Source organism: Sceloporus occidentalis, unplaced genomic scaffold, assembly GCF_023333645.1.
Source record: "Sceloporus occidentalis isolate IW3139 unplaced genomic scaffold, rSceOcc1.0.p SCAF_131, whole genome shotgun sequence".
NCBI lineage: Eukaryota > Metazoa > Chordata > Lepidosauria > Squamata > Phrynosomatidae > Sceloporus > Sceloporus occidentalis.
Window position 1 is genome coordinate 2631801 of NW_028317111.1, and position 21603 is coordinate 2653403.

General features: G+C 40.5%; 2 protein-coding genes across 2 annotated transcripts; both read left to right on the forward strand.

Moving 5' to 3' along the window:
* The first annotated feature begins 4299 nt into the window (after positions 1 to 4299).
* LOC149281528 (cathepsin B-like) lies at positions 4300 to 5915 on the forward strand. The gene is made up of 6 exons (XM_089499241.1): positions 4300 to 4313; positions 4438 to 4523; positions 4846 to 4992; positions 5200 to 5316; positions 5462 to 5590; positions 5839 to 5915. Exons 1-6 carry the CDS (start codon positions 4300 to 4302, stop codon positions 5913 to 5915), a joined length of 570 nt encoding a protein of 189 aa, XP_089355367.1.
* A 6694-nt stretch (positions 5916 to 12609) lies between these two features.
* Positions 12610 to 19497, forward strand: LOC149281529 (tubulin tyrosine ligase 3-like). The gene is made up of 15 exons (XM_089499242.1): positions 12610 to 12624; positions 13502 to 13681; positions 13905 to 14033; positions 14264 to 14378; positions 14531 to 14611; positions 14962 to 15115; positions 15360 to 15508; positions 15735 to 15978; positions 16189 to 16624; positions 16772 to 16927; positions 17576 to 17693; positions 18179 to 18259; positions 18594 to 18747; positions 18881 to 19029; positions 19307 to 19497. Exons 1-15 carry the CDS (start codon positions 12610 to 12612, stop codon positions 19495 to 19497), a joined length of 2352 nt encoding a protein of 783 aa, XP_089355368.1.
* The last annotated feature ends 2106 nt before the right edge of the window (positions 19498 to 21603 follow it).

Here is a 21603-nt window from a genome sequence, read left to right on the forward strand (position 1 = left end):
ACTCCTCCATCTTCCCCACAACAACTGAAGCCTAAGCAAACCTCCATACTTTGCTAAAAGCCCTCAAAGCCTGCAATACACTCCTCCATCTTCCCCACAACAACTGAAGCCTAAGCAAACCTCCATACTTTGCTAAAAGCCCTCAAAGCCTGCAATACACTCCTCCATCTTCCCCACAACAACTGAAGCCTAAGCAAACCTCCATACTTTGCTAAAAGCCCTCAAAGCCTGCAATATACTCCTCCATCTTCCCCACAACAACTGAAGCCTAAGCAAACCTCCATACTTTGCTAAAAGGTATACAGACTGGACCAAGAGATCTCCATAATTATCTGTTATTTGTTTTCTGTATTGTTATTATAATTTTCCTGTTTCTATACCCTTTTCTGTCTATCTGTGCTTGATAGCCTAGGAATGCCCATACTGGGAATTGCAGCATTTTTTCACTGATTGTTATTAGTTGGTAAAATTTATGTGATGCCTGTCACTACTTAAGTCTGTTATATTTTACTTTCTATCTTTCTGCTCCACTAACCCCTTATCTACTATATCTGCCCTCTTACTGCCCCCGTCCACTTTAACACTATTTAACACTCTCTATTACAGCCCTCAAAGCCTGCAATACACTCCTCCATCTTCCCCACAACAACTGAATTTTTGCCCGCCCTCCCTGCCCCTCTCCCACCCGCCCCAGTGTTGTCCTAATACAGGGGCGTCCAACCTGCGGCCCTCCAGCTGCTGCAGGACTACATCTCCCATCCTCCTCAGCCAGCCCCTTAGCTGAAAGAGCATTATGGGAGATGTAGTCCTGCAACAGCTGGAGGGCCGCAGGTTGGACGCCCCTGTCCTAATATATAGACAGGTAATTACCAGATCTATTTAAACATGCCAGTAGAGGGCACCAACTCTTTGGATCCCTTTAGTACCCACTTGTCCCCATTAAACCATTCCAAATACCATCCCTCTCCATCTCTCTGCCATGACAGCTATCCCAGTACCTCTACACTAATCTTTATATGTAAAACCTGCCTGTGTTTGCTCTGCTACTTCTGTCCCCCACATATTCCTCCCTATTCCTATCACTCGCAACCACCAAACTTAACCAACATGGTCAACCTAACCAATTTTATTCCTATCATCTCCAACCATAAACTCCCTCCAGTCCTTAACTGTTTCCTAACAAAGGCTCTCCTCCTCACTTATCACCTCTTCCTTTTCCCGTCTACAAGATTTCACTCAAGCTGCCCCCATATCTTATACCCCCCACGCTACCTCTCACCCGTCACTGATACCCCCCGCACTACCTCTCACCCTTTTTCTGTGCCTTATACCCCCCACACTACATCTCACCCGTCACTGATACCCCCCGCACTACCTCTCACCCTTTTTCTGTGCCTTATACCCCCCGCACTACCTCTCACCCTTTCTCTGTGCCTTACGTTTGTCACCCCATTCCCTCAAGATTGTAAGCTTGCGAGCAGGGCTCTCTCCACCTAATGTATCGGTTTGTCTTAGTCTGTCAATTCTCGTCTTGTCATACCCCTTGAACTTATGTATTGTATTAAGCGCTGCGTAAATTGTTGGCGCTATATAAATAAAAGATAATAATAATAATAATAATAATTAATGCCCAGGGCAACCGAATGAAAAGAGATGGATCAAATAGCTGCCAACGGTCTTTACAGTTTTGCTAACTGTAGTGTCTTCTGTGTGTAATATTTAACATGGAGAGCAGCAGCCAGCACTACTTGATAGAAGTTACACAGAGCAGTTCTTTATCCAGCTCAGATGCAAAACATAACATTCAAACTGTCAACTGAACTCAAACTTAAAATGGCTGCCGACCATAGAGTTCCCCACAAACAGTCCAGAGTGTCCTTTCTTAAAGCAACAGTATACCACTGAATATGTCACAGGATGGCTAGGCACTTACAGAGAGCTAATTTTCCTGCAGTTTAGGTCCCTCACTCGATTACTGATGTCCCACAGAGTCTTTGGTTTAAGATGATAACGATCTACTGCGCCAACATCCAACAAAGTCTAACACTCACTAAATCTCCATACACCGTTATAAGCAAGCTGTACACTAACACCCACTAACTGTAACAACGTGCACTAACACCCAACACAGTTTAACACTGACACAACCCAAAAACACACCTACTGACACACATACAGTGGCGTCGCTACAGGGGGCAATTGCCCCCCCAGGTTATTCTAAACAGATAAGTTTTTTCAGTGGTATGATTTAATGGTGGAAATTATTAATGCCCCCCCACCCAGTTTGACAGTGGTATCTTGTGTGCCCCCCCTATATATTGTTTCTAGAGTCGCCACGGTCATACTGCATGTGGTATACAATAGAATGGCTCAGTCTCAATCTCCCAGTCAGGCACTCTGACTAATTAAAGCCAATAGATGGACTTCATTTGCATTATTATAAAGAATAACTCACCAAACTGGACTCTCTGATTAATGAAAGTCTATAAAGGAATGGAATTCATGAGCATCGCCATAAAGCATCAGCTCAGTGGGGTGTTTGAGCCGGGAAAGTCACCCAAAATATCACATGACTGACAGCAACGGCAGCTCCGGGTCTGCAGATAAAGGGAGTTTATTGGAACAAAATAAATTTTCGTCAATGCCAATCAGCATTGCTGGGGGTGATATATTACAGTATACAGAGCTGGAAGGGGTGCTATGTTCATTTAAGCTGTGTGGGGGGCTGAGTGTATATACGGTATGCTGCGTGGGGGGCTGAGTATATATACGGCATGCTGCGCTGGGGAGCTGAGTGTATATACAGTATGCTGCGTGGGGGGCTGAGCGTATAAACGGTATGCTGCGCTGGGGGGCTGAGTGTATAAATAGTATTTTAACTTGCTGTTCTCAGTATCAGCTTCTACGGAGTGAAACGCGCAGCGGGCGGATTTTAAACTTTTAGCGGATGGATTTTAAAACTTCTAACGAATTGGAACAAATATTTATTTATCTTATTAGAGTACGGTCTTTTTCTTCCTTCCTATCACGGAGGTCTGGAGATGTGGAAAGCTGTCCTTTGAAACGGAGCCCGGAGTTCCTGTATCATTTACTGGAGACAAAATCCCCGGAAAAGATCTCTTGAGGAGCCTACTTTGATTATGAAGCATGAGAGTGCAATGGTTGTTTGATCAACATATTGTTTTCTGATTTACTGCACCATTATGTGCTTTTTGTTTTTTCTCTTATTTTAAGATATTATACACCAAGATACCGTTGAGAATCAAAACACACACAGGTTGTGTATATATATAATTTTTATTTTTGTCAATAGATACATGCTAAGCGTACTCTATATACAGTATTTTTTTTATTTTTTTTCTGTTTAAATTTCACATTTGCATGTGTATGGGAAATCACATAAATAAGGTGCTGCTGGGAAGGGGAGAGCGCAGAAACAGTCACTTTTTTTTTCTTTGTGACATTAAACTATAATGCGATGGATATGATGATGGTCTTTGTCTTCCTGTTATTTCTTTGACGTTGGATGAGAAGGTCGCGCCTACAGGAAGGTGATTGTGCCAAAGATGAAATCTTCCATCATCCATGCTATTCAAAGTTCCCAGGATCTGGTGGAGCATCGGAAGAACAGCTTTGAGTTATATGGAGCAGATTTCATGTTTGGAGAGAACTTCAAACCCTGGTTAATTGAGATTAACGCCTGTCCAACCATGGAACCATCAACGGCAGTGACCACCAGGCTTTGTCCTGCTGTTCAGGAGGACACTCTGAAGGTGGTGTTAGATCGGAGACGTGATCCAAAAGCGGATGTGGGGTCATTCGAGCTCATCTATAAACAGGTATTGCCCTAACCGAGCATCCTTTCTATATTTTGTTAACCCAACACTTGGTCTGTGGGTTAATGTGCTTTATAGGACAAACATGTTTTACAACACAAACCCCTTTAACATTCTTTAACCATCTTTTGCTGTATTTTGTTCTTGTAGGCTCCTGTAGATGTTCCCCATTACAAAGGAAGAAATGTACATGTGGTTGGATCCGCTATTAAGATGCCACGTCCCCCTCCTCAGAGACCTTCCCGTGGCGGTGTTAATTTGGGGATTGCTCAGAGGATAAGACAGAGTTCTCCAGCGATGGTGCAGGCAAGAGTCCCAACAGCTCCTTCTCAGGCCAGGCAAGAACCTAGAATGAGGTCACCGTCAACTAGGTCATCGAACAGGCCAAAGACATCGGTACTCGGGAGAGAAAACAAAACATTAACTCCGACGCCACCTAAAACACCTAGAATGGACCGTAAACATGAGACAGGACAGGTATACGGTGGTAGATTGTATAGGAGAGCAAATACATGGGGGCTGAAACAGAAGTGTATTTTAATCAGTTTGTATGCAGTGTGGCTGCGTTTACATTTTGATGTTGGAAACGTTTCTTCCTTAGATGTAATGGGGGATACCCCAGCGGTGCGTGGCAGTACTGGACTGAAGATGGCCTTGTTGCTGGAGGCTTGTATGACTCCCATGTAAGTAGATAAACCCAATGCGCTCTGATATGTCACGCGGCAATTCCCCACCCCGCTGTTACATGGGATCACACATCGAAACATTGTTTAGAGAGTACATGTGGATACGCACTCGCTAAAGACTACTAAGCTAGTCCGGAAAGGCTCAACACTTAATCAGCACTTGATCTTGCCTTCAAGAGCCGTATGCCTATCCCATGCACGTCTAAATCCCCACACTGAATTAACCTCGACCACTTCTGCTGGGAGGCTGCGCCACTCTACCACCCTCCCAGTAAAGTGAAATCCTTGCATGTCTGATAATACCATTCTTGTTCTTTGCGCAGGCTGCAGGCCTTACTCTATCCCTCCCTGCGAGCATCACGTCAATGGCTCCCGTCCTGCCTGCAAAGGAGAGGAGGGGGAGACTCCAAAATGTGTGCGGAAGTGTGAAGATGGTTACTCTCCGTCCTACAAGAGTGACAAGCACTTTGGTGAGTGATTGTATTTGAAGCCCTGTTGACTGCCAGCCCCCCTGCCCTATGAGTCCAACTGAAGGACCTCTATGGTCAGACTGTCCCAGACCCCCTCAAGGGTTACATTATGATGGTTATCCATAGTCTGAATAAGCCCTCCTTTCTCCCCTTGTAACACTTCTGTCACGGTGTTAACCAGATGTGGTAAATCGACTTGGCTTGCAGGTGTCGACTCCTACAGCGTCCCAAGCAGTCAGGAAGAGATCATGGCAGAGATCTACAAGAATGGGCCTGTGGAAGGAGCGTTCCTGGTCTACGCGGACTTCCCGCTGTACAAATCAGGTGAGTTTCAACTCCTCTTCTTGTCTCAAGCAAAACATGTTCATTTTGTTTTAAAGACCACTTTTATTCTAAAGCTCTATGGCTACTATCTGTATATAAAAGTGGTTTCTCCTTCCTCCCCACTCGTTTCCTTGCCTTCTCCCAGGTGTATACCGCCACGTGACAGGAGAGGAGCTCGGTGGACATGCTATTAAGATCCTGGGCTGGGGTGTAGAGGATGGCACCCCCTACTGGCTGTGTGCAAACTCCTTGAACACAGACTGGGGTGCCAATGGTACGTATCGATCACCACTCTCCATATTCCTAGGCAAACTGATGCAGGAGGAATTGGGGAGTCATTGAATATTCTAGCCCCTGTTTCTAATGAAGATCTAATAGAACATCTTGGTGAAAAAGGACCATTGTGACAGCGTTAGTCTCCTTTTTTTCCCCATAAGAGGAAGTGTTTGCCCTAGTGTGACTTTGCTTTCTTCTAATACCCCCCCGGGAGATCTCTTATCTGTACTTAATGCTGTCTTGCAGGCTTCTTCAAGATACTTCGTGGGGAAGACCACTGTGGAATAGAGTCTGAAGTCGTTGCTGGAGTTCCCAAAAACTAAACCACTCGGGCTGGGCTTACATTTTCCTGGCTGGATTTAATTTTTTTTTTTTTATTTCTTAAGAAAACTTACATTATAGAATATGGTTTTAATTGATGGATTATTTTATTACTCAATCACAGATAATTAGATTATATATAATTTTTTGCCAAGGGAAAGTACCGACTACATCTACTGCTGGGGTCGGTTGGGGATGTCTGCTTATGAGTGTAGCCGGGGCTGGCTAGCGTTTCATAGGCACCCCTAGGCACCAATACTGAAGGCAGACAAAGACTGTAGCTTCACCCAGTTCATGCCCTACCAATGTTTGCCCCTGTCTAGAGTGCCTTATTGGAAATTACCCCCCCTGAGGCAGATAAACGGGGAATGCTCTAAAAATTGGCACAAGGACTCCAGTTCTTAGAGCATCCGGCCCTTTCTTGCAAAGCCACGTTAAAAAGTTCAGGGATATTGTGTGTTTTCAGTCTTGATTTTTTTAAAAGTTTTTTTTTATTTTAATAAAACATGTTATGTTTGTTTTTCTCCAATGAGGAATTAAAAAGCTGCTTTAAGAATTTTTTTATGTACATTGGATTTTGGGTTTGACAGCCAGGTTCCGTCTAGCTTTTTATCTGAAATATTCTGCACAAATCTCACGTGGACTGTGGAACCTACTAAACTTGGATGTTGTACAGGCTGGCTTTTATTCTTAAACTCTAAAGAGATGCTACTGGTCTTAATGCAGACATTTAAATCCAGGTTCTGAAGGCTTGTAGCTTCTATTATGTTGTAGATAATGGTACATAACGGCTGCCACATCTGTATGTTCATGGTATTTTTATCAATTTGGAATGTTGAAATGTCTTATTTGCCAATAAAATGCCTTGTCTTCCTGTATCGTTTTTCATTTTTGTTTGCGTTATATACACACCTGCTGTTCTTTATCATGGAAATTAACCCAGCCACGGAAAATATATACATACATACACACATACAATCAGACGAGCTGCTATGCTATCTGGGGTAGAAAAGACTTAGCTCTCAGCAGTTTTTGAGACAATCTTGGAGACCGTGATGATTATGGTGGAAATGTTACCTCTTCTGGTACGGCTCCCAACTGCACCCTTGAGTGGCTGTACAGTGCATAGCACCAATCATATTGTATGCTTATTTTAGTGACATGTGATGTCACTTCTGACATCACCTATTCTTTTACACCTGCGTCTCAGAGGACTCCTACAGAGAGCCCTGTGCTCGCAGTTTGAAGCTCCATGACCGCTCTGCCCTAAGGACCGCAGCGCATACCCTCACAACCTGTGATCAGTCAGTGAGATACTGTCAGGGGACCCAATCTCTACTGACCCGCATCCGTCAAGTTCAGTATGATGATTTTTTCCACCTTAGATGTGTTAAATATTGTAAAAAAAGAAAAAAACCCACTTACAAGATTTGTTCGTTAGGGATTGTGTGACGAAAACATTTACCTGGACCTTCTCTACAGAACTTCAGTGTAGGTTTTCATAGGAGCGTCTCTTAGGATCGTCTTTCTCTTCAGAATAGATGGACTCTCAGAATAAAACATCCTAAAATTGGTCTTTTCCCGAAAGTATGCTTGTTCCCCAGAATGTCTCTGTCCCAGGGAATTTCTATTATCCCAAGATACTTTGTTTTATAAGCAGGTCTGGCCACCTGTAGTCTTTCTCTTAATTCTGGGTCCAGGATGAAGTTCCATCATAAACAAGAAAGGTGAGTTTCTGCTCATGGATCTTGAACTAAGGAAGCCCGTTTTTCTTTTTTATATATATATTTTCACAAGTTTTTTATTTGTGCCACAAGACACTTTACACATTATTATAAAATATTTAAAAGAAGCTAAAAAAGTCTTGTTGGGTATTTTATAGTTTATACAGTCACCCTATGAGGTTGTTATTAAATACCTGACTGTCAAGTGCATATCTAGTACATATACTAATATAAAATATCTAGAAGAAGCTAAAAATGTTTTGTTGGGTTTCCTATAGGTATCACAGTCATTGCTATGAGGCAGTTATTAAATAATGTATAGTTAAGTGCACTTTACTCACGACACAATTTTTTATAAAAGAAAAGAGAAAGGAAAAGAAACCCAAGAAATTTTTTTTTTATTATTTATTTTTTTTTCCCTTTTTTTATATATATATTTACACAAGTTTTCTATTTGTGTCATAAGACACTTTACATATTATTATAGAATATTTAAAAGAAGCTAAAAAAAAGCCTTGCTGGGTATTTTATAGTGTATACAGTCACCCTATGAGGTTGTTATTAAATACCTGACTCTTAAGTGCATATCACTACACATTATAAAACGGGCTGGCTATTGCCTTTATCACATTAAAAAAAAAAGTGTTTTTATTTAATTATTATATTTATTATATATTAATATAAAATATTTAGAAGAAGCTAGAAATGTCTTGATGGGTTTCCTATAGGTATCACAGTCACTGTTACGAGGCAGTTATTAAATAATGCATAGTTAAGTGCACTTCACTCAGGACACATTATAAAATGAGCTGTTTATTGTCTTTATTACACACAATTATTGCTTTTATTTAATTATGTTTTTGTTTTGTTTTTTTTTGTTTTTTTTTCCTCTGGCAAAGGATGGGGACATAACTTTATGCTGCAATCGTAGTATATACTATAATGTAGATACGTAATATTATTATCATTAAAATTTCAGCCCAATCCAAAATACTATTAATAACGTTTTTGAATCTTATTGAGTAAATATAGCCTAATAGGGGAGTATTGGTTATGTTTTGCTATTACTGTTATGTAACAATTTATTATTAAACCTTGATTATTGCATAACAAAATTATATGATAAGAGTTTTTGTTTTGTTTTGTTTTTGTTTTTCGAATGAGCATCTCCATGTCTGAACAGTCTATATTTTTTACCATCTATTGCCACAACCCTAAGAAAAAACTCCCCAGCCATGAGTTCTATATTTAGACCTCAGGACCGAATTTACTGATCTTTATTCAGTAAATTATCGCAGAGCTATGACTAACATAGGAAGAGTCAGGCCAAATGTGTTGGAAAGAACCATTGAGTGTATATTCAAAGTTCTTGTTTTTAAATGTTGTGTTTTTATGTCTTTTGTTATATGGAAGTGGTCAGTAGAGTGCGGGAAGGCTATGGATAAGAGAGATCAAGAAAAAAATTTCCTTTATACATCTTACAAGAGATGATTAAAGGCGTATCAGTAAACGTTCAGGGTTTGAACACATCATTTAAAAGAAATAGAATATATGCTTTTTTGAAAAAAGAAAAACTAGACATTGCTTTCCTACAGGAAACTCACTGGTTAGATAACGACAATAGAAATTGGGGAAGCAGACCTTTTACAAGATTTGTTCATGCCTCTTTGACACAAAAAAAAAGGGGAGTAGCAATTATTTTTTCTGATGCGTTAAATATAGATATTCAATACCAGGAGAAAAATAAAGAGGGTAGATATATTATCTTAATAGTAAACATAAATGAAACAATGTTTACATTTGTAAATCTATATCTACCTAATAAGGCTCCATCTAATCTTTTCTCCAAAATAATGACGAAAATAGACAAAATTAAAAAAGGCAATCTTTTGATAACAGGGGATTTCAATTGTGTTCAAGACGCAGATCTGGATAAAAAACTAATGGGATCAAACACAGTAGATACAAGATTAAAAAAAGAAGCAAGGACACTGACTAATGAAATTAGAAAAAATAATTTGTATGATCTATGGAGACTATCGCATCCAGATGTTAGAGAGTATACACATTTTTCTAAAGTACACTGTTCCTATTCCAGAATTGACCTAATTTTAGGTGACCTCTCTACACAAAAATTAATAGAAAAAACGTATATCAAAGAGAATGTATGGTCTGACCATAGCCAAATATTTTTTGAGCTTAACGGTAAAAATATACATACATCAAAAACAACCTGGTGCTTAGAGGACTCTATGTTGTATAGTGAGGCCAATAAAGAATATATCTCAAATACAACTAAAACTGTTTTCCAAGAAAACCTAACAGAAGATATTCCTGTACAAACTATTTGGTGCGCATACAAGGCTGTCATCAGAGGACACTTTATCAAATTAAAAAAAAATCAGCAAAAACAAAACAAAGCCTTAGCAGATCTTTATATAAATCTATATAAATTAACGAGAGATAATAAGGAAAATCCTACAAAAGGAAGCCCGTATCTACTGAATGCTTTAATGCAGAGCATTAAAATAAGCAAATTAATAAATATGCATGTAAAACTTTAATAACTGTGTTCTGTTCTATAAATTATCCAATGATTAGCCTGTCTCTGCTCCTATAACATAAGTAAAGATTTTCTTTCTATGCTGGCTTATCTGAAGGCCACCTTGGTTATGTTTAGACATCCTGAAAACACTAAGATTTGCTTCGCCTGATGCTTCCTCTAGCTTTGTCTGTGGCTCCTTTCCTGCCCCCGTAAATATGATTAAGGGGGTTATAATACTGTCTGGAGCTTTACAGTTCTAGCAGATTTGTTTTGTAATTGAACAAAAAAGTTCTAGAAAGCTAACATAGTGATCCTACTGAATAGCCAATGCCTTGCTAATACACTGTCATCGTAGGGTGTAACAATGTTGCCACAGGGCCCCACTTGAATTTGATCTGCCCCAACCTTCACCATAACTCACTACACCTTCCTGATTTCAGTAGGCATAAGACTTGTACACGAGGTCCAACATGGATTTTAGAAAATAACATTTAAGGCCAAAAACACGTCTGTCCCATGGTACTGTCTGTGCCCCTGCACCCTCTCTCTACTTTGTATTTACCCTCCCAACACTTGGCCACTCACCTTCACCAGCCGTTTTCTCATCTCCACTGATTTCTCTGATGTAGAGGCCACGATGGGGGGGGGGGTCAGTATGTGAGACAATGTCCTGCTGCATAGAAAAAAAACCACAGGTAAAGGGTAGAGGCATGTAGTGCGCACACAGTGCCTGCAATACAAGCTGCTCTAAATGATAATATACTCCTTGCTTGGCTGTAGAGATACATTAATGCATAGCTTTTCTTACAGACACTGAGATGGTTACAGAATTATTATGCTCCTCTTGAGATTTTTATTTAATTTAATAAGGTTTTACTTTATATAAGGATGACTTACTTTAATGAGAAGGTGGTGGATATGTGGAACAGCCTCTAAGAGAAGAACCTTGAAGTCCACAGGACCCCCAAGATTTCTGTTTCATGTAATGTATGGAAGATGTACAGTACCGTAGTGGATATGTGGAATGCTGCCAAAAAATGCTAAACATCTTATTTAAGCCTGTATGACCCCAGAAAAAGCAACAACTTGTAATTACTAGCAAGCATCCCAGAAAATGTGAGAGGGAGAGATGCCTCATCTCTAGCGGGCAAGCGAATTAACAAATATAACACATTTTCAGCGGTTTTGCAATTCCTTTTCTTTAGGTTCGTCTAGGATCGCTGTTGTTTTTTGAAGTTTTGTATGAATGTAGAAGAAGTCTTTAATAAGACATTTACTCAATGAAGACCCAAGCCTTGTGTTAACCTGAAGCCATTATACTTCGTCGGTGGTGTTTAATGCTACTAACCTCCAATTCCTATCTTTTCTCTGTACCCCCCCCATATTATCTCTTAAAAAAATAAAAACCTGTGATTTGGAAGAAAAGTCATTATGATTTTATGGTTTATATGGCGCCGTCATGTTGTGCAGTGCTGTACAATGGGTAAACAAGTTATAACAAATACGACATAATCATTTCCACCCAGAAAAATGAAAGATAAGGGACCTGCTCAAACAGGCTTACAATCTAGACGCAGTTGGGGAATATTATAGACAAAAACTTTCACTGATAATAATTTATACACTTTGGTTCACTTTGGGAAGAAAGGCTGGAAAATCCAAGACAATATTTATCCGTCATCATCTAGATTTATTATGCATTTAGGTATAAATACACATTTATTGGTAGCATGGGCTTGGAATAATTTTTCCACTACGTTCCTAGGGGTATCCATGAGGTGCAGAGAATCCACAGGCAGTAAGACAAGGGGTATAATACTGCTGCATTCAATAGGGCAGGGGTACAATTAAGGGGGTATAATAAATAAAAGACAGTAGGAAAGGGGGCACAGTAAGGGGGTAGAATAGGCTGTAAGTAAAGGGTAGAGTTTGGGGGTACAATCAGTGCACAGATAGTTCCTCCTCAAACCTGCATTATATCTTCACATATCTGCACATCACGCTGGCACTGAAGGGGTTAAACATCCTGGGAAATGTCCACAAGAAACTGCAGGTGAAATGCTGCTGCCCGTGATGTCACAATGGTCCTGGTTTACCTCAGACTGCAGGGGCAATGTTGCTGATGCAAGAAGAATGTTGCTGTCTGTGATGTCACAATGCACACAAGCCACAATAAAAGGGGCGGCATTCCGCAGAGCCGCCAGTGTCAGTTACAAACTGAACGCGATTGGATAGTGTCTAGTGTTTGTGCAAAAACAGCTAGTGATCCCCCGAACTTGGGCCAAGCCTGAGTCCGGAACTACCCGTCATACCCACGCAGGTGGGTGTTTTTACCCTGTATCCCGGTGGATTGTGTGTCTCTTTCTAAAAGAACACATATTTGGAGCGTCCAACATACTCCCATTACCGGTTGAGACAGCCGCCACCATGGTGGTGCAGAAGGTACCGTTCACTTTTATTATTTCAAATAATCTATACATTCAATAGTGAAACATTAACCCCTCCCCTCCCTCTGTTTTTCTATTTTATTAATCATCAGGATTTTTTTTGTTTGTTTTAATTTGCTTTCAATTGTTTTTCCCCCAGATTTCTTCTGAATCGCAGAGAGGAAGGGGGAATCCCACTGGGAAAGGAATACCCGTAACAGGTAGGATTCATTTCTATTCACATGATCTGTACTGTATTTACTAAATACTTTACTACCGCTATACATAATAAATACTTATCTACGGATATATTTACACCGACGCGTATACTCATATACAGAATTATTCCACGGAGTGTCATTTAAAAGGCAAAATAGAAATAATTTTATTGTTTTTTGTTTCTCTAGAGATAATAACATCTTCTTCTAATGGGCGTCCGTTGAAAGGAACCCTTCCCTCGAGCGTCAATCCGGATCAACTGAAACAGGCCAAGCTCCTGGCGGATAACGCCATGAAGGTCAGCAGAAGTCACTGTAACTGGTTTAGTTAGATGATGTTATATACAGAAAGTCATCTATAGAAACATTTCCATACATTATGAGGCCCAGGGTGTTGCTGTATGATCTGTGTTCTAAATTAGAACTCTAAGGTCTATGATGTCACAAACTGGTTTCCATGGTGATTTCGCCACATTTCATCCCAACAGTACTTTATTTCTGGATTAATTGATATGTTTCTCGTTTTGTTACAATTTCTAATTTGTTTTGGACTTAAAAAATGTTTCATTTTCATTTATTCTGAGGAAGGCTGATGCTTTTCACATGTATGTAAAATGTAGCGTGTTCAGAGTATGATATTTCAAAGTGCATTAACACCCCCCCCCCTCCGTACAGGAGAGAAAGATCTTCACCATCCACGGCCCGTACCCAGTGATCCGCGCATGTCTTCGGGAGCGAGGATGGGTTGAGCGCGAGCTCCCCAACCTTACAAAGCGTCCCAAGAAAGACAAGGATAAAGGCGTCAGAAGTTGGAACGACGTTGACAGTGATCTGGAGGATTCCCACAAGCTTGCGGTAAATATTTCATTTATATATTAACAGAAATGACAGATTCTTATCTCTACTTTAATCATCTTTGGGGCCCTTTTAAAGACTGAAGGCGGATAAGAATAACTGTATCCGTTATACATTCCCTCTTGTTGTGGCTTTGAGTTCTTTGGGTGCTTTGAATAACCTTTGGTAATATATATGTATATATATGTATGTAACCCGTGGCGTGTTTTTCCTCCCCATGTAGTCATGGCTTGTCCGCGACGAAGACCCCAGTTTTTTGTGGACAGTCAGACGCGACTCGGTGGAGAGTCGTTACCAACAAAAGGATCAGATGATGAACCACTACGCACACGCCGCCGCGATCACAACCAAGGTGAGCCACGCCGGGGAGCTGCCCTGCCCCCACTATATTATTCCTAAATAACCTGTAGGTAATTGTTTGCCCCCCTTGTTCCGGAAACACTCCCTACACAGAAAGATCTGGCGGCTGCTTATTTTTGGGGTGAAACACGCTGAATGTATCTATCTCTGCTCACTCGACTGAGCTAATAATTTAGTCTCGGATGAGAAATGAGAAAATAAAATGAATGACTTTTCTTCTAGGTCGGCTTGTGCGTGAATTTAAGAAATCTACATTGGTTCGCTGCCGCTGATCCCGACGCCTTTTTCCCCCGTTGTTACCGACTCGGGGATGCCGACGAGAAACAAGCATTTATGGGTAAGAATACTTATCGTGATAACCGTGTCTTCTCTGAATTATGATACGTGGGTCAGATCTGGATGTAATTCTAGAGCACCGATACATCGTGTAGATCACAGCCGCGTATATTGCTATTCATTTGTGAAAATCTATTTTTTTCCCCCCATTAGACGACTTTTGGATAACTGCTGCCCAGAGTATCCTAAAGCTGGTTTCAGGAGGTCACCACAGGAGCGCCATCAGTCTGACCGGTAAGTGGGGTTTAATAAAATGTATGTTTGGTGGTATGTGATATTTACAATCATACGATACACCACATCCCAATGAACAGCGGGGTATCAGGGCGACTGATTACCCGCTAGGATGATCCGTCCCTGGCCATCGTAATAAGTTGGACCTTTTATTAGACCAGCATAGCAAAAAAAGTAGTTATAAAAGCTTTCTGGACCTCAGTGGTCTCTTCTTCAATCCACGTGAAAAAGAGAGCACTAATGCGTCGAGAGTCTTTTGATTTTAATGGAATATCTAGAACTATTATACTGATGAAAATGCAAAAAGCTGCAATTAATTAATGTAATTTTGCATTCCTTCTTCTACCCAGAAAACCGCGTCCCGGCTCAGGTTATCGTCACTGCCCTGCAGGCCTGCGAATCGTATCTCGCTACATTGGAACATCGAGATATTGATACAGAGACTCCCGCCGTCACCGAAGCATCGCGGAACGAGTTTTTACGCAGCTACTATCATATCATCCAGTAAGTGACGCCGCACGGCGCCGATCTATTACCTATTATCATAACCATAATAACATAACGAGCGAACATGTATTATCATAACCATAATAACATAACGAGCGAACATGTATTATCATAACCATAATAACATAACGAGCGAACATGTATTATCATAACCATAATAACATAACGAGCGAACATGTAGAGTTAAGACCTGATTCTTGTTTGTTTGTTGACTGTGAGCTGTACCCTTTTATTGTTGCAGTGATGGGGCTGCGATTGAAGACTCGGATCTGTTTGTGATTCGGTGCAACGATGTGCTGCAGAAGTTAAAAGCAGTGAATCCGCAGCTGGACATTGATGGCGTCCGGAACATCTGGATCGTGAAACCAGCAGCAAAATCCCGTGGCAGAGGTGAGAAGGTTCAGATTTTACTGATACAGAGACAGAGCCTCAGCTATTGCTGAATTATATCCATAAAAAGGGGGAAAAAGTACCGAAATTCTACGTCCTTCTAGACCGGGGAATTAATTAATGGCCCCCATGGTTTTATGATAGCTCCCCATATAATTGCATCTTTGAAGCCGTGCATGTTTTCCATCTGTGATGATTCTAAAGTCTACTGTTTGTCCCTGCGTAGGTATTGTCTGTATGGATCACTTGGAAGACATTCTAGAGCTGGATCAAGGTGATTCAATGACTGCGAAAGAGGAGAAATGGATCATCCAGAAATACATCGAGAGGCCGCTGCTCATTCACGGCACAAAGTTCGATGTGCGCCAGTGGTTTCTGGTGACCGACTGGAACCCTTTAACAATCTGGTTCTACAAAAAGTGTTACATTCGCTTCTCATCGCAGACATTCTCCCTGGAAAATCTCGACAGGTAAGTTAGCGATGGAATCAACGTTATTTAAGTATTTTATTAACGTATAGTTTCTTATAAAATAGAGCATTTAAGGCATTTTGCTGTGAATGTTAGAGAAAGGTCGTTTCCAACGTCCCGTAACATACAGCCTAAACCTAAACATGTGTTTTTTCATTGACTTGAGCCTAAAAGCTAAATACCATCAAATGTCTTCTCTTGTTACTACAGCTCCATACACCTCTGCAATAACTCCATACAAAAGAACTACGAGAACTCGAGGAGCCGCCACCCGCAGATACCTGCGAACAACATGTGGTCCTCCTACGAGTTTCAGAAATATCTGGAGAAAACGGGAGAAGGTCGCGCCTACAAGGAGGTGATTGTGCCAGGGATGAAATCTGCCATCATCCATGCTATTCAAAGTTCCCAGGATCTGGTGGAGCATCGGAAGAACAGCTTTGAGTTATATGGGGCAGATTTCATGTTTGGAGAGGACTTCAAACCCTGGTTAATTGAGATTAACGCCAGTCCAACCATGGAACCATCAACGGCAGTGACCACCAGGCTTTGTCCTGCTGTTCAGGAGGACACTCTGAAGGTGGTGTTAGATCGGAGACGTGATCCAAAAGCGGATGTGGGGTCATTCGAGCTCATCTATAAACAGGTATTGCCCTAACTGAGTATCCTTTCTATGTTTTGTTAACCCAACACTTGGTCTGTGGGTTAATGTGCTTTACAGGACAAACATGTTTTACAACACAAACCCCTTTCACATTCTTTAACCATGTTTTGCTGTGTTTTGTTCTTGTAGGCTCCTGTAGATGTTCCCCATTACAAAGGAAGAAATGTACATGTGGTTGGATCCGCTATTAAGATGCCACGTCCCCCTCCTCAGAGACCTTCCCGTGGCGGCGTTAATGTGGGGATTGCTCAGAGGATAAGACAGAGTTCTCCAGCGATGGTGCAGGCAAGAGTCCCAACAGCTCCTTCTCAGGCCAGGCAAGAACCTCGAATTAGGTCAACGTCAACTGGGTCATCGAACAGGCCAAAGACATCGGTACTCGGGAGAGAAAACAAAACATTAACTCCGACGCCACCTAAAACACCTAGAATGGACCGTAAACATGAGACAGGACAGGTATACGGTGGTAGATTATACAGGAGAGGAGTATCTGCCTCCCATGGTCATTTACCAATTGACCTTAAACTGCCCCAGTCTGAGAAGCCGCTACGCCTGCATCATTCCACCGGACTCAGAGATAGAGGCTGCATGGATGCAAAGAACCCCCGCCTTAACTCTAATGTCTTACAGATCCTTGACAAAAGGGCAACAACAGGTAAGAAGACAGTAGCTTCCGTTATTTGATGCATTTGTATCTAGAAGGCTATTCAAGACGTGTTAGAGAATGCTTTTCAATAGTTCAAGTTTCTTTAAAAGAATGAAGTCTTTTCCTAGAAAACGCTTCCTAGTTGCTACCCCATCGTAACACTTTTTCATGATCTTCATCTTTGGGGTGTAGAGAACAACTTTAGGGCATAATTGTCAAGTATAACCAAATAAAAGTCACATGACTCAAGCTTTTGCTAAAAACATCCTTATTCCTTTTATCCACAGGTCCCGTTTACCAACAAAAGGCTCCACATCCCCCGAAGATCCCGCGTGCATCAGGTCCGAAAAGTGGCAAGCTACCACCTATATCCACCTCTAAAAAGAGCCACGGACGAACACCAGCGTATGCGCGGAATCCAGTGATCCCCGAATCCCTCTTTCTGTAAATGCCATGTTTCCTGATACTGCGGACAAGTTATCTACCGCAGAAAAAATTAGACTTTCCATCATTCATGTTTTCAGGACAAATACCTTATTTTACGGACTTGAATAACTTACTTGGGATATTTTCATGTCAGATACATTTTTATAATCGCTGCCACACAGGTAACCCTGTTATTGATGCCGGTGCTTTAATATCTTCAATGGCAGAGGGACAAAAAACTCAACAATATATACCTCAGGTTTCTAGAAAATCATTTGTTGACCGGATGTCGACGAGAAACAAGCATTTATGGGTAAGAATACTTATCGTGATAACCGTGTCTTCTCTGAATTATGATACGTGGGTCAGATCTGGATGTAATTCTAGAGCACCGATACATCGTGTAGATCGCAGCCGCGTATATTGCTATTCATTTGTGAAAATTTCTTTTTTTCCCCCATTAGACGACTTTTGGATAACTGCTGCCCAGAGTATCCTAAAGCTGGTTTCAGGAGGTCACCACAGGAGCGCCATCAGTCTGACCGGTAAGTGGGGTTTAATAAAACGTATGTTTGGTGGTATGTGATATTTACAATCATACGATACACCGCATCCCAATGAACAGCGGGGTATCAGGGCGACTGATTTCCCGCTAGGACGATCCGTCCCTGGTCATCTTTTATTAGACCAGCGTAGAAAAAAAGAAGTTATAAAAGCTTTCTGGAACTCAGTGGTCTCTTCTTCAATCCACGTGAAAAAGAGAGCACTTATGCGTCAAGAGTCTTTTGATTTTAATTGAATATCTAGGACTATTATACTGATGAAAATGCAAAAAGCTGCAATTAATTAATGTAATTTTGCATTCCTTCTTCTACCCAGAAAACCGCGTCCCGGCTCAGGTTATCGTCACTGCCCTGCAGGCCTGCGAATCGTATCTCGCTACATTGGAACATCGAGATATTGATACAGAGACTCCCGCCGTCACCGAAGCATCGCGGAACGAGTTTTTACGCAGCTACTTTCATATCATCCAGTAAGTGACGCCGCACGGCGCCGATCTATTACCTATTATCATAACCATAATAACATAACGAGCGAACATGTAGCGTTAAGACCTGATTCTTGTTTGTTTGTTGACTGTGAGCTGTACCCTTTTATTGTTGCAGTGATGGGGCTGCGATTGAAGACTCGGATCTGTTTGTGATTCGGTGCAACGATGTGCTGCAGAAGTTAAAAGCAGTGAATCCGCAGCTGGACATTGATGGCGTCCGGAACATCTGGATCGTGAAACCAGCAGCAAAATCCCGTGGCAGAGGTGAGAAGGTTCAGATTTTACTGATACAGAGACAGAGCCTCAGCTATTGCTGAATTATATCCATAAAAAGGGGATATACGTCCTTCTAGACCAGGGAATTCATTAACGGCCCCCATGGTTTTAGGATAGCTCCCCATATAATTGCATCTGAAATGGAACCCCTGCGCATTTCACACGTTCGGTTACATTGACCAGTGTCTGCTTCTACTGTTACTTTGAAGCCGTGCATGTTTTCCATCTGTGATGATTCTAAAGTCTACTGTTTGTCCCTGCGTAGGTATTGTCTGTATGGATCACTTAGAAGACATTCTAGAGCTGGATCAAGGTGATTCAATGACTGCGAAAGAGGAGAAATGGGTCATCCAGAAATACATCGAGAGGCCGCTGCTCATTCACGGCACAAAGTCCCGTTTACCAATAAAAGGGTCCGCACGCCCCAAAGAACCCGCATGCATCAGGTCCGAATAGTGGCAAGCTACCACCTATATCCACCTCTAAAAAGAGCCACGGACGAACACCAGCGTATGCGGGGAATCCAGTGATCCCCGAATCCCTCTTTCTGTAAATGCCATGTTTCCTGATACTGCGGACAAGTCATCTACCGCAGAATAAATTAGACTTTCCATCATTCATGTTTTCAGGACAAATACCTTATTTTACGGACTTGAATAACTTACTTGGGATATTTTCATGTCAGATACATTTTTATTATCGCTGCCATACAGGTAACCCTGTTATCGATGCCGGTGCTTTAATATCTTCAATGGCAGAGGGACAAAAAATTCAACAATATATACCTCAGGTTTCTAGCGAATCATTTTTACAGCCAACATAATGTGAGTAATTAGTGACATAACTTGTAAAATATACATTTTATAAATGTGTTACGGGAATATGGGTAAAAATCAGACACTAATTGTATGGATAAAATGCAAAAACTTTCTTTCATACCCGACGAGGTGCTGTACACAATGCCTAGAGGTGTGAGGATAAATGTAAAGGAAAAAGCTACAAAAGATGTATAGAAATATATAAAAATATATAAATATAAAGATATTAGAATACACTCTACCACATCAAACGAGAAGATTATAAAACGTTGTAAAGATCAAACTCCGTATTTAACCCTTCTGGTTTCAATGTCCCCAATTCAAACACCCTTTTCATTTCTCGTTGTCCCATATTTTTTATGCAGTTACCACCTCGCCAATATCTCTGTACTTCCTCTATAGCATAAAAAATTAAGCCTTCTGGATTTTTATTATGATGGTCTAAAAAATGTTTCGATACTGAATGTTTTTTTTATATTGCGAAGGTGTTCATTTATTCTACGTGACGTACGGCCTACATGTTGAAGTCCACATGGACAAGCTAATAAATATATCACATTAGTAGAATGACATGTTCGTAATATTTTTAGATCATATTTATTTCCATTACTGTGTGATATAAAATTCTCCACAGGAAATTTTCGTTGTTTCGTTACCTTACATGCATTGCAGCATTTACAGCCGTAGAAACCCACTTTTTTTTTTACTATTGTAGAATGTATTTGAGGAGCTTTTTTTTTTGTGTCTCTTATATGACTTTTAGATAATTTTTGTTTTAAATTTGGAGTACACCTAAAAATAATGACATCACCCATAAATAGAATGTGCCAATGTTTTTTTAATAATTTTCATAACTTCTTTTGACTTTAAAAATTAAAATATAAAATAATTGGGGGGGCATTCAAAATTTATTTCTATTCCAATAAATCTAACCTGTTCACATTTTCTATTTGGAGTCTAGTTCTATCAATATAAATCTTCTTTATAACCTTTTTCTAGAAACCTTTGTTTGAAAATTATAGTTTGTTCCTTGTACGCATCTACCTCAGTACAGTTATGTCTTATACGTAGCAAGTGACCTTTTTGGTACCCCTTTCAACCACGGACTGTAGTGGCGACTCTTTTGATCTATAAAATTATTTGCATCAACTTCCTTGAATTACGTTTTTGTTTTAATATTCTATTCCTCTATATATATTTCTAGGTCCAAAAATTTTATATATTGTGTACTATATACGGAATTTAAAATTATGTTCATTCCATTGTTATTTATATTATTTAAGAAAAGATTAAGATCCTCCTCTTTTCCTTTCCAAATGAAAAACAGATCATGAAAATATCTGTAAAAAGAAATTATATTTGCCCTCCACTTGTGTTTGCTGCAAATAAATTGATCTTCCCATTTCGACATGAAACTTGGCCCCCATAGTTGTGCCTTTTTTCTGCAGGAAGTATTTGTTGTCAAACCAAAAGAAAATGATGTTGCAAATTTTTTTTTTGAAATCGTGTATTACATGTATAATAACCATACATGGTCCCTTGCGGGACGCGGCCAGGACTGCCCACTGACGTCAGCAGAAATTACTTAATATATTAATCATTGTTTTTCTATCATTCAAAATAAAATAATTAACCAATTAAACTGGAGGATTTTCACAGTGTCAAATTAAATATATGCTTTATTTAACTTAATTTAACCACTAGAGGTTGGCCAGGATGCCTCCATATGAAGTACCAGCTAAAT